This window comes from Hippoglossus stenolepis, chromosome 6 (assembly GCF_022539355.2).
Source record: "Hippoglossus stenolepis isolate QCI-W04-F060 chromosome 6, HSTE1.2, whole genome shotgun sequence".
NCBI lineage: Eukaryota > Metazoa > Chordata > Actinopteri > Pleuronectiformes > Pleuronectidae > Hippoglossus > Hippoglossus stenolepis.
In genome coordinates, this window is record NC_061488.1 from 12,726,505 (window position 1) to 12,738,861 (window position 12,357).

Here is a 12,357-nt window from a genome sequence, read left to right on the forward strand (position 1 = left end):
CTACTTTGTTATCTCTCCTGATGGTGGATACAGGAGTAATTGCAGGTAGTACAATTCCACATGTGGGGGAAAAAATGAAGCTCTTTTCTCATCGGAGGCTCCGGTTGCTCTTAAAACCCAATGATGTAGCAACACATTCTGTTAGGCTGGGAGGTCCCCCATCAGTTTGGGCTCCAGTACAGGAAAAACAGCCCAAGTTACAACATGTAGCTCAACCAACAATGGATTTTAAGACTCATTCGGACATTTACCATTTAAAAATTGAAAGAATAAACCCCAAAACATTCAGAAGACGCTGAAGTTAGATGTCAACTTGGAAAGACGACGGAATTTAAGAGCTTCTGGAGATAAGAGCGAACGCTGGTGCCATGTGCTGTAAACAGAAACTTGATATCCGTAGGAGAACTCATACGTCACGTCCTGCCTCCTGCATGCTCTGCCCATGCACCACCTCTCACCTGAAGATTTTCCTGCTGTTGTGAATGCGTCTGACTCGGACAATCTCCTGCTGTGTTGTTCATATGTGAATGTGAATGTCTGGAGAATGTCCGGACACAATTGTGCGGACATTCTGTAACAAAAGGTTAAATGGCTGACCAAAAGGAGTCCTGTATGTAATTGTGCTATTTTTCCTGAGATATGTTTTTCCTATGTTACAGGCACGCAAAACAGAGTGAACCAGTGTCCTGTCAATGAACACGGGTGTCTGGACCTGGACGTGTGCATCCATCTGAGCAAACTGTGTGACGGCGTCCCCGACTGCTCCGATGGCTGGGACGAGGGGCCACACTGCAGAGGTGATAAACAAACACAAGCATGCCTACATATTTAATGACTTGACGTGTAGAACAGATGGCATTGTTAGGTCTCTTCTCTGTCATATACAGACAAGAGTGCTGTCTGTTGTTTTGGGTCAAAACAAACAGTCACATCTCCTTGTCTTCCCATTCAAGACTAACTATATCTATCCAATAATCTCCTGTATTAGGCCTCTTAAAGGGATAGTTCACCGAAAAATGAAAATTCACTCATCCACTCACCACTGTGCCGATGGAGGGGTGGGTGAAGTGTTTGAGTCCACAAAACACTTCTGAAGTGTGACTCTGTGTCAAGTGTGACCTCTTCTTCAGACTTAATAAATCAACAGAAAAAACCTGACATACCTCCATACTGCCCAGACATTCAAATGCGACTCGAAACGGTGTCATTTAGCCTAAATGTCCTCTGATATCCTCCTCGGAGGTGTGTTCACGTACCCTCGGGCACACGGAACACGGCACACACTCTGTCCCAAGGGCACGTGCGGTGTGAATGTCCGCTAGCTTCGCCACTTTCGGTAGTGGACTTTTAGGCTAAAAACTTGGTGTAAATGTCCTCGTTTCGAGACGAATATGAACGTCGGGGCTTGTGGACACTTGGATGACACCACACGAGCAGTATGGAGGCATGTTGTGTTTTTACTCTTGTTTTTATTACGTCTGAAGAAGAGGTCGCCTTGGCTGAAACACTGTTTACCCCTGACACTCCTAAAGTGTTTTGTGGACTCAAACACGTCACCCCCACCCCCCGGTATAGTGGTGAGCAGATAATGAGTGAATTTTCATTTTTCGGTGAACTATCCCTTTTAATGAGCTGTTCTGCTGTGACTTGTGCAGTTACAAAGGAATTTCTCTTTCTGGGGAAAATGTAATTAATTAATCAGTCAGCTCAGCTTTGAGGATGTTTCTCCAATCCCTGGGGGAACGATGAGCATTCAGCCCAGATGCAGCTAAAGAAGAATCCCATCCTACTGTTAATTGGGGACGACAGAAGAATGAGAGATGGAACACGTTGGGTCCATAGTGTTGGTCTTTGTTGCAGCAGACAAAGGAGCCAACAGTGTCTGCCTTCAGAGGGTTGCCTCAGTATTCGGCAGTTCAGCAAGGCAGTGCTCAGATAAAGCTGTCTGAAGCGCTGCCTGTTTGCAGCTGCAAAACCCCATGTTGCAGTGTATGTGTGTTTTATTTTTTGTCGTGCACCCTGGGTGTTTAACATACTGGTCGTAGTAGTGATGCACTATCGATATCTCTTTCCTGGAATAGGAGATCATGTTATCATATATTCAAAAACAGGACTATAAAAAATAGTTGGTGCTGCCAGCTTTTCAAACATTGCAATCTTGAATCATCTCTTCTTTTCTGATAATTATCAAAATATTAAAGCTTCTCCTCTGTATTGCTTCTTCCATATTGGTACATTTTTTGGGGAATCACATTTACCTTGTTTAGTCCGGATTTTCAGAACATTCAGCTTAGTCCAAACCAAAATAACAGGCGTGAAAGTTGCCTCGGATCGCGGTCCAGACCAATGGACCGAAATTTGGTCCAAACAAAAGAGTTCTCAGTGTAGATCAGACTGAACCATGGTTTTGTTAGTTTGCAGTGTGGAATTTCTTTGGCATTGTTCAGACTTTCTGATCAATTGCAGAAAGTTGAGACGGTAATAAAACAAAAGAAGAAGAAAAAGAAGCGGCTCACAGGACTGCAGGTCTTCACCTCAACAATAAGATGAAATGACAAGATTTCACTGGCAATAAAATGAACAAAGTGATTTATTTTCTCCATTCAAATGGAAAGACTACTTATTTTTAATGCACTTAATTCAAAAACGTTAGTGAATACAATAGCCAAATTGACAACACGCCAATGTCCGATACAAAAGTCTTTTAGTTTGCTCCCTAAATTACATTGTGAAGCCAAAACTAATGGACAATGGTCCAGACTTTTAAGAGTCATAATTTATTACTTTTATTATAGAAGTTTTTTTATGTCTATCAGTTGCAGCTGTATATCTTTAATTCGAAACCATGTAAATCGTTCTTATTAGACCACCCTGTATATTTCATAAATCTAATCATGGTTGAGTTACTAGATAGAAAGTTGTAGAGATTTCATCGGAACCTTTAAGTGCGATAAGCCCAGAGGAGCAGGATCACTGTTGGACAGATGAAGTGGACAGTTGCACACAGTGGATGAGTGTGAGCATCCCACACACTGGTCATCACTGTTGGACGAGCCTTTCCCCAACACAGCAGTGATGTCATCCAGTCACAACATGCACCGGCTGTTCCCGAGGACACAAGTCCAGCTGTCCCCAGTAAGGCGATGGTCAAGACACACCTAAATACACACACACCTACGCGTTCATGTGCCTGTAGTGCCGGCATGCACTCACTTACATTCGCACACAAACATACGCTCACACAGTCACATTATTGCGAGTACACTCCCAAACACACCCATCACCCCACACACAAACACAGTGTGCCCAGAGCCTTTGGCATTGCTGTTTGTGAGCTCCCCTCTTTTCAGGGAAAGGTCTGGCCTTTCACAAGCTCCCTAGTGTTTACTTGTACAAACTGCCGGGTTGTGCAAGTGTACCTGGGTGCTGATGTCTGAAAGCACACTTTGTCAGTCAGTGTGTCCGAGTAATTCTGCCAAAGCTGTTGACAGGAGTAGTTAGAAAAAGGGAGTGTAGCGAGGTAGGTCAGGCAGGAATTTTATCTGGCTTAAATACATTTCCTCAGTGTTTTCATAGTGTGTGGCAAGGTTTGGGATTAGATGTTTTATGTGCTGGAATGATAGCAGGGAGTGACCATGTGATAATGGTGATACTGGCAGCTTGGCTCCAAGGTTCAGCGTTTACTCTCACTCAGTTTGTATATTTTCAGTTCTTGACTCTTAGGTGTCTCGATTCTGAGTTTTTGAGTGTTAGTCTCTGAATGGTTGTAAAAACATGTTATACTTTTCCTTTAGAAAAATCTTTTTGTTGTGAAGGAGAAAATTAGATTATTGAAACCACGTTTTCCATATTTTCTGATACAACTGGCCATTAATAGCTTGCAGTCATGTACTATAAGAGATTGGCCCTTGCCTTCTATAATATGTAACCATTCTTCATTAAAATGACTAGAACTATGGTAAATGTGTTGTTGACTTGTGTTCTCATATTTCCTTAAATGTTTCCATCAATGTTCAAACCCAGAGATATCGACAATTTTATTTAAAGTAACAGGACGTTTCATTTTGGTTGACTTTTAATGAATCATGATTGTTCATTGCCTTGTGCTGCGTAACGTAAAATATAACTTTAACACATTACCTCATCCATGAACATGATTTGTGCCTGAGATCAGGTAGAATTTCATTGGCAATGGTGTTGAGGACAACAACTCCCATAATCCCTTGCTGCTCCGTCATCAAATGTTTTGATTCAGAGACCCGTAGCGGCCAAAGTTTAAAAAAAGGCATAAAAAACATAGAATTTGTATTCTTTGGAGTGGATCAATGAACACCTTCAGGTCTTTGCCATCAGGTCTTTGGTCAAAATCAATCCAGTCTAGATTTTAAAGACCTTATCTAAATATACTCTTTACAGACAAGTGACAGTTATTCAGATTTTCTGTCACATGGGTGAAAGTTGAGTCTATTCATTGATCTGCAGCCTGCATTTGTCCTTTTCGCTGCCATTTTGGGGGGTGATGGGTGTCTCTTGGGGGGAAAGGCCTTAGACCTGCCTCCCTCAGAAGCGACTGATTGATAGAGAAGAGAAAATGGGGTCATAGCAACACTCCTGAGACCTTTATCCTGTTCCTCGCTGTCCCAAAGGGAATCCTGATTATTGTCATGGTCTGCTATTGCTTATGCATGCAGTGGGCTTTCATTGTCCTTCATGTCCCACCAAACATGGAATAAGAATCGGTCATAGGCTGCTTAAAGCTCCCTGGCGAAAAGACCACAGTTTCATCTTTTATTCATGAGTGGGTCTTGACTGAGATTAGTTTATGGGCTCCAGTTAGAGTTGTCTTGCATGATAAGACCTGTTTTATTGCCACTCTTTACCAATCACTGTATGCACATTGACAGTAGCTTTGTAAATTCTCATAAAGGCAAGTTACTCAGTCACGTGTCTGGGAGGGTTAGTTGCCACACTGTGTGTATTTGGTAAGTTTAGATCTACGTGTCTGGGGCAGCGTGCTGCCACTGTTTGGGACCACGATAGCTACTGTTTGCTCATTACTCAAGCCGCTGCCCTTTTTGTGTTTGCAAATGTTAACTTTGCCCCCTCTGACTATGCAGCCTGCAAACCACCTCCAGTAAATACACTTCTTAGAAAATCGGAGCCTTCCCGCCAGCCCCTGTTCTGTGCACATGCCTTTGTATACACACCGTTATCACCTCTATCTCTAAATTGCCTTACCCAACAGTGCTGGCTTTCACTTTGCAGTAATGCAACATTTACAACTAAGTAGTATTCTATGTGATGGTGTGCACCAGGAAACCATATCAGGACAAAGCAGGTTCATAGAATGAAACGGCTGTATTGTCTGAGTGTTCTGTGTGATTCAGTTCTATTGAGCATGTTAATCTGCTAAATTTATTTAATTAATATTGAATATTATGTGCTAAGCTAGAATACAAACTAATCATGAAAGCTATGGCTATCCATACAAAATTAACACAAATAAGGAGCATAGATACAGATATACAATAAAAACATTTTTTAAAGGTTTTTTGTGCCATAAAAACAACCTGGACTGGGACATAGGTATGCTCCATATTTTAAGAATAGCAACTTGATGTATGTGTATGAGCCATTAAGTTTAAGAAGTAGAAATTGGGTAATTTGATGGAACCATGTAGGGAAACAGGCTCCTGTCAGCTGCAGGTAGAGGACAAGGGCATGTGTGGACTTGTTTCCAGACAGTGAGAGCACAAAGGTAGGAATGTCCTGGGAATCACCACTTTTTAAACTGTCACACACTCCAATAGTCTGTTTACACAAGTGAATGTTTAGTCGCTACGGTTGTAGAAAATGTAGCAGGGCTTTATTTGATTTCCTTTTTACTTAGAAAGGGGATTTGTCTTCAAGCCAGTTGATGGATAGATGAACGGATCTTTTTAAGGGGAGAGGTTTATGAAATCATCCAGTCGTGACAGGTTTGTTACGTAACTACAACCGTGACCCCCAACACCAACTGGTCTCCGTCTCATTCAACCTGCGCTACCCAATTGCCCCATGATTGGATTTCAGAGGAAAAATTTGAACTTTCATACATTTCCTTGAGCGCTGGGTTGTGGACAGAGACCAAGAGTATTTCCTCCTTCGTTCTGCCTCAGTCTTCCTTCTAATATTTCATTCATTGTTGTCTCTTATTTTGTTCCTGTTTCTACTAAACCCCCCCTTTTGCCCTTTCCATGATGTCTGCATGTTGTGTGTTAGTAATACATTAAATCAATCTTAGAATCTAAAAGTAAAGAGCTCGATCACCATAAGGCCGGTCTGAATCTTCAGAATATTTGTTTTGGTAGATTTCACCCCTTCATTCAGGGATACTTTTTGAACAATTGGTCTTGAGTTGTGATTTTATTATTCTGGCATTGTGAAATCAGAGCCATGACGTGACAAAATGTCAACATTGGCAAACTCCACTGCCACGGGTTTGGTTGTGTGATTGCAGAACGAAACTAGGGCACAAATGCTCAAAGCAGCGTAGGCGACTCGTGTAGGCCTCGGCATAGGCTAATCCTACACAGAAATAGAAACTAGGCTTTACAAAGACATAGAGTCAGCTCTATGACTCTCAGCTGCCAGGTGGAACAACTACGCCTCCCTATTCTGTATTTGAATGGCAAGGTGGAATAAAGGTGTAACATTCCTGCCTTAAAGAGGCTGTGTAAGACGCTCTAGAATCCGTGGCCTTGGTATGCTTGTATAGGACTGAAGGCCTGCAGTGTGTCACTGTGTGATTTGTTTGCTTCGTTCATTAACCCCTGGTCAAACGTCTGTCACGCTGCTGTTTCTCGTTTGCTTTGAGCTGGAACTTTCTAACTACTCCATATCCTGAAGCCCTTTATTCGCTCGTTTCCACCTCTGTTTACCTTTCCTTTCCTGTCCTCTCGAGCCCTCTGTTCTTCTCCTCACATTATCTACCTCCACCTCTCTCCCTGTGTAGCCTCTCGCTGCTACCACACATTCACAAATGTCCTCTGGTAAGAGTCAGCAAAAGATTCACTTGGCAAAAAACTAAATATGTCATTTTTTACAAGAAAAAGCCTTAATGATAATTTCAATATCATTTCAAATGTTTTTCTCTCTCCATATAATAACAAAGGTCTTATCATACTAAAACAAAAGTAATTGACTTTTGAAGACAATTATAGGGTTATGATTAATTTTGAGAACGTAATAAAAAAAAAGAATTTGACAATTTATATACTTAGCATAAGAGGTTGACTTTGAGATAACGTTTTAGTATTTTTAGCAATATTCATTCTGTTCATATTGACCACCCGTAGCAGCGACGATGTGACCTTGAACAGAGTTGCGTTTGGTGGGTGTTTTAGCTCCCTGGTTGCCTGTGGTCCCTCACAGTTTGGGGCTTGGTGAATGGATTCGATATGGGCCACAGTGTTTGCTGGGGTACTCTTCCTTTCAGTGGGGCCACAACAAAAGGGTCATTGTGGCCCAGAGTGCCAAAGGCTTTATATAATAAGCCCTTCACTGGTCCGGTCTCCGCTCTTCACAGCCATGCTATCACTTGTAACTGTGCGTCCATGACGATACCCCTCTTTTCTTGTTAGCAACTGAAGTAAATTTTATTTTCCTTGTGGAAGCTTCTTTTCTCTTTTTACTTAATCACAGTCTTGTCATACTCACTTTCATCATTAAATGGGAACTTTTCTCGCCCAGTTCAATCAATTTTAGAGTAAAGTTTGACTCTTTAGATCAGTGAGTGTCGTGACACAGCTTTGGCCACGCTCACTGTGGAGCGTTGTGTTGCAGCTGTCCAGGAGCTTCAAAGTGCAGCTATAAGTTGATGCATTGTAGGATTGCACCATGAAAACACAGACGTGTTATATTTCATGCCAGCGTCGTCACTCTGAGATAAAGGCTTTCAGACAGTGAGGCAGGAAGTGTGTGACGTGGTGACAGGGAGCGACGGGGACGCAAAGAGACAAAGGGAATGTTGTTGAATAAACGAGTGCTGTTCATCATCAGAATAGTACCAGGTTCTCTCATTTCTGTGACTTCATACAATTGTTTATTGAACTCGGGGGCCCGTGGATCACGGCCTTCTTTTTGGTGGAAGCACCCATGACCTGAGTAATGAAATATTTTATAAACCTGAGCTCAAGAGTGTCACAGGACTCTTTATTAGAGGTTTAAAGCTGATAGTGAAATGTAATTTGTTTTGTAACATCTGATGTGAGCCCACCCCCTCTCTGACACATCACTTCAACCTACGATAGACACTCTACTCCAATTATCGCCGAGCCTTGACACACATATCTGCATGCACGTGCACACCCTATATAGAGAGGGAGAGGGAGAGGGAGAGAGAGAGAGCGCGATGAGAGCATGTGTGGATGCCCCTCTTTCATTTCCTGCCAAAAGGATGTGTCCTTGAGTTCCCTCTGAGGGCGGGAAATAAGAGGTCCTTTAACGCGTGTGCATTCAAATCACCCCCGTCCGTCACATGCACAGATGAACACATCTGCTCTTTCTCACACACACACACACACACACACACACACACACACACACACACACACACACACACACACACACACACACACACACACACACACACACAGTCCTATCTGATCTCCCAGTGGAGATGTGATAGGATATGACAGAATGGCTCTGTGAAGATTAGCATAAACATTTGAAAGCTTATCTGTACGCAAACCTGATCAAGGAAACAATTAGTTGAGCCGATTTCACTGAGCCTTTATTGTTATCCCGATTTCTCTGCCCTCTAAATCAAAGTTACCTACCCCCCCATCAATGTTTGCCTCCTCAGTATGTAACGTTCTCTCTGTCTGTGTTTTTCTCCGGCACAGAACGAGCACCAGACTGTGACTCCCATGGGTGCCAGTTTCACTGTGCTGTGACTCATGATGGGCCTCAGTGCTACTGTAGAAACGGCTTTGAGGTCGCTGCAGATGGAAAGACTTGTAAAGGTGAGTGGGTGACTTGGCAGATTTATTCTTGCTTGGCCCAAGTAAAACCAAAAGTAATCATCTGATTACTCAGACTTTCTGCTTGCTGATAAAAAAAAACCTTCTCATCAAACCAGAGTCCTGCACAGGTCCATTTTTGCTATAACCTCCAAGTCACATCTGGACCGGCCCGGACCCAATAACATACGACTTGCGACCCCACAATCACCTGTGATTAAACACATATGCTACATATGCATTAGCTAGTATTTGAGTGGAAGTGAAGGTGTTGTTATAGACTTTGACAATGAAGCAAATCCTTGCAGCTGACAAGGCTTCAAAAAAGCTGATTTGGATGTTAAAAATACTGCTCTAACATTTTAATTTGTGATTTAAAAATGAAAATGAAAAACTTTAGTTCTCACTCACTGCCCGTCCACATTTAGTAAATGTTTTACCTGTGCCTGTATGAATACATGTTTAACCTGTTACACAACTTTTCTGTGGCTTACGTGACCTGCTGCAGAACTCTATATCAAACTCCTCCTAACCTTGATCAGTGCTTGTTCCAGGGTTTGGTAGTAACCATTGTTTTGTGTTGCCTACCCTGAAGAAAATCTAAATGCACCCAGTTCACTAAGCTCTGTATAAGTATGGTTCAATCACTATGTATTTCATCACAGACTGTGTGTGTGTGTGTGTGTGTGTTAATACATTGTCTTCTTGTCCTGAAGATTTCAATGAGTGCAATGTGTACGGGACGTGCAGTCAGACGTGCACGAACACTGAGGGCTCCTACACCTGCAGCTGTGTGGAGGGCTACCTGCTGCAGCCAGACAACCGTTCGTGTAAAGCCAAAAATGGTGAGACTACACACACCCACACACACACACACACACACACACACACAAAGAGCAGCAGAGACCACGGATGCAGCTCATACTAAACCCACAAAAGATTAGAGTTGATTTGTTTCTCTGTTGGAGGTGGCTCCCTGCTGTATTGTATCAGATAATTACATCTGCATGGTGTGACACCCTCAGTGTTTTTACGAGCTTGTTTACTGGAGTGAGATGTGTTTACAGGTGTGTGATAAATATATGACCCATGACTCCTCTTCACCTCTTTCTTTTCTTGTACCTCTTCTCGCGCATCCTCTCTCGCCCTCTCCACTCCACTGTCTCGTTCGCCGTCCTCAGAGCCAGTGGATCGTCTGCCCATGCTGCTGATCGCCAACCTCCATGACATCCGCTGCACCTCCCTGAGCGGCTCCACATCCCGGCTGGCCTCCATCGCCACCAAGCAGGCCATGGCGATGGACTTCATCTATGCGGAAGAGACCGTCTGCTGGATCGATGTGGGCGACACCCCTGCCGCCACCCAGCTGAAGTGCGCCAGCATCCCTGACCTCAAGACCGTCACAAACATCCGGACCATTAACATCACCCTGAGCCTGCACCGTGAGTAGTACTTAGATTTTCTGTGTATGGCGATGTGAAATTTCAAATTAGACTTATTGTTCCTTTTTTATTTACTGTTGACATAAAGCTGGTGTCTTGGTCATAGCTCAGTTATAAAATCCTACAATGTGTTGACTCGGCTCATCATTCGTTGTTTCCGCTTTAGCTGTGACAAGCAAAACACTGCAAACACCTGAAACAGGCCCTCGAACACATTTGCATTTGAAAACTGTTAAAGGGCTTCAATACTCGTAGCTGCGGTGAGTCAACAGATATGAATCGCTCTGATAACTTAAAATGAACCATTCATGCCAATTTTTTTTTTGAAAGAGCAGTTGCCAGTGAGAAAAGCCCAAGCACTCTGCACCCTGACCAATGGTGTAATTTTGTCACTCACTCAATCAGGCTCCATCCACACACATCACTGAGCTTTCAAGCACCTGAAACAGAGAATTTTGGAATCATTGCTTTAGTTTGAAAACTCCAGGACTGCATTGTAGTCTGGGCAGGCAGGAATGGAGACGTTTGGAAACAATGATGCAGTCACCCACGTTGGCTTCCTTATCACTTCCTGTCAGTCTCAACTCGACTTCCAATGGTGAATGTGATGTAATGCGTGTCAGGCATTAGTCTGTACTGGGATTATTACTCGATGCGGAGCAAAACTGCTCATGTGGACAGAGTTCGCTCTCAGTTTATAATGCTGCTTTCAGATGAAAATGTACGAGTATGGATGTAGACTCACTCACTCACTCACTCACTCACTCACTCACTCACTCACTCACTGACTCACTGTATTGAATAAGCTCTGGTTTCCGGTAATGGTACTTTCTGCTGACACAGTGTTCCTTTAAAAAAAAACACTGAGGACATGACGGTTTAGCTGTCGTCTGCCAGCGAATGAAAAATCGATGCCTTGCGCAAGAGCACACAAGCAGCGCTCGTGTAATCAGTATGAGTTGTCGGCTCAGCCTACATGAAATGACCGCATGTTGCCTCAGGAATCAAATGGTCAACTTTGCATTTGCCAGCTCAGGCAAATGTAAGATGTGAAGCAATGCAGGATGTGCCGATACCGGCATTAAAGCGGCAGTTAAAAATGCTGAGGCCAGCTTTATTTTTCAAAAGGTTTTTCTTTGAAGAACAGCGGCACCCTGACACACCACTAAATCATCTGATCGAGCCAGTGTGTGTGCAGCTGACTTACAGTAATATGATGTGTAGAAGGCGGCCAGCAAGCCTGGACATGTTAGATTGCACTTTTCTTGACACGTAAACAGTAATCGACTGTGTCGTCTGATTTAGTTACCGTTTCCACTTCTCTTGTCGGATGCATGTCAATCTCAACTGTCAATCATGATGTTGTTTTTATATCAAATAACTAATTAAAACCAAACTGACCGCGTGGAAATGACAGAACTACCTGAAATGACAGAAGCCATTTTGACTTTTTGGTTTGGTTCATGTCCCATACATTAACATGTAGGAGACAGGATTTATGATCTATACTGCAGCCAGCCACCAGGTGATGATCAAGATGCTGTAGCTTAACGGCTTTCATGTAAAAGAGAATTCATGATCAGATTACTCAAAATAAGTCATTCTAATCAGCCTACATCATATTTTGTATAGAAATAGATAATGGTTATATTGTGGAGGACTACATGTTTAATTTTGATTGTCTTTTAAAATATAGCAATTTTAAAAATATTAAACTTTACTCATTGTAACCAAAATATATATAATATAATAGGCCTGCTATAAACTAATGAAAGGTGCGTCCGACATGTACAGGGTTCTAAGACACTCTTTGAGTCAAGATGGAAGTTTCCAGCAGCAGCAGCCTTCCTCCCATTCCTGTGCAACACAAATGATTTGTGATATTCAATTCAATTACACACAATACAAATAGT

At 42.7% G+C, this 12,357-nt stretch overlaps 1 protein-coding gene across 9 annotated transcripts in view; it reads left to right on the top strand.

Moving 5' to 3' along the window:
* lrp1ab (low density lipoprotein receptor-related protein 1Ab) overlaps window positions 1–12,357 on the top strand; it is an 88,756-nt gene that overhangs the window by 24,310 nt on the left and 52,089 nt on the right. For all 9 annotated transcript variants that reach the window (XM_035159832.2, XM_035159838.2, XM_035159836.2 and 6 more), the window contains exons 3-6: window positions 660–797; window positions 8,886–9,005; window positions 9,719–9,847; window positions 10,184–10,444. In XM_035159832.2, coding sequence (XP_035015723.1) covers window positions 660–797; window positions 8,886–9,005; window positions 9,719–9,847; window positions 10,184–10,444 — 648 coding nt within the window. The remainder of the gene's footprint in view (window positions 1–659; window positions 798–8,885; window positions 9,006–9,718; window positions 9,848–10,183; window positions 10,445–12,357) is intronic.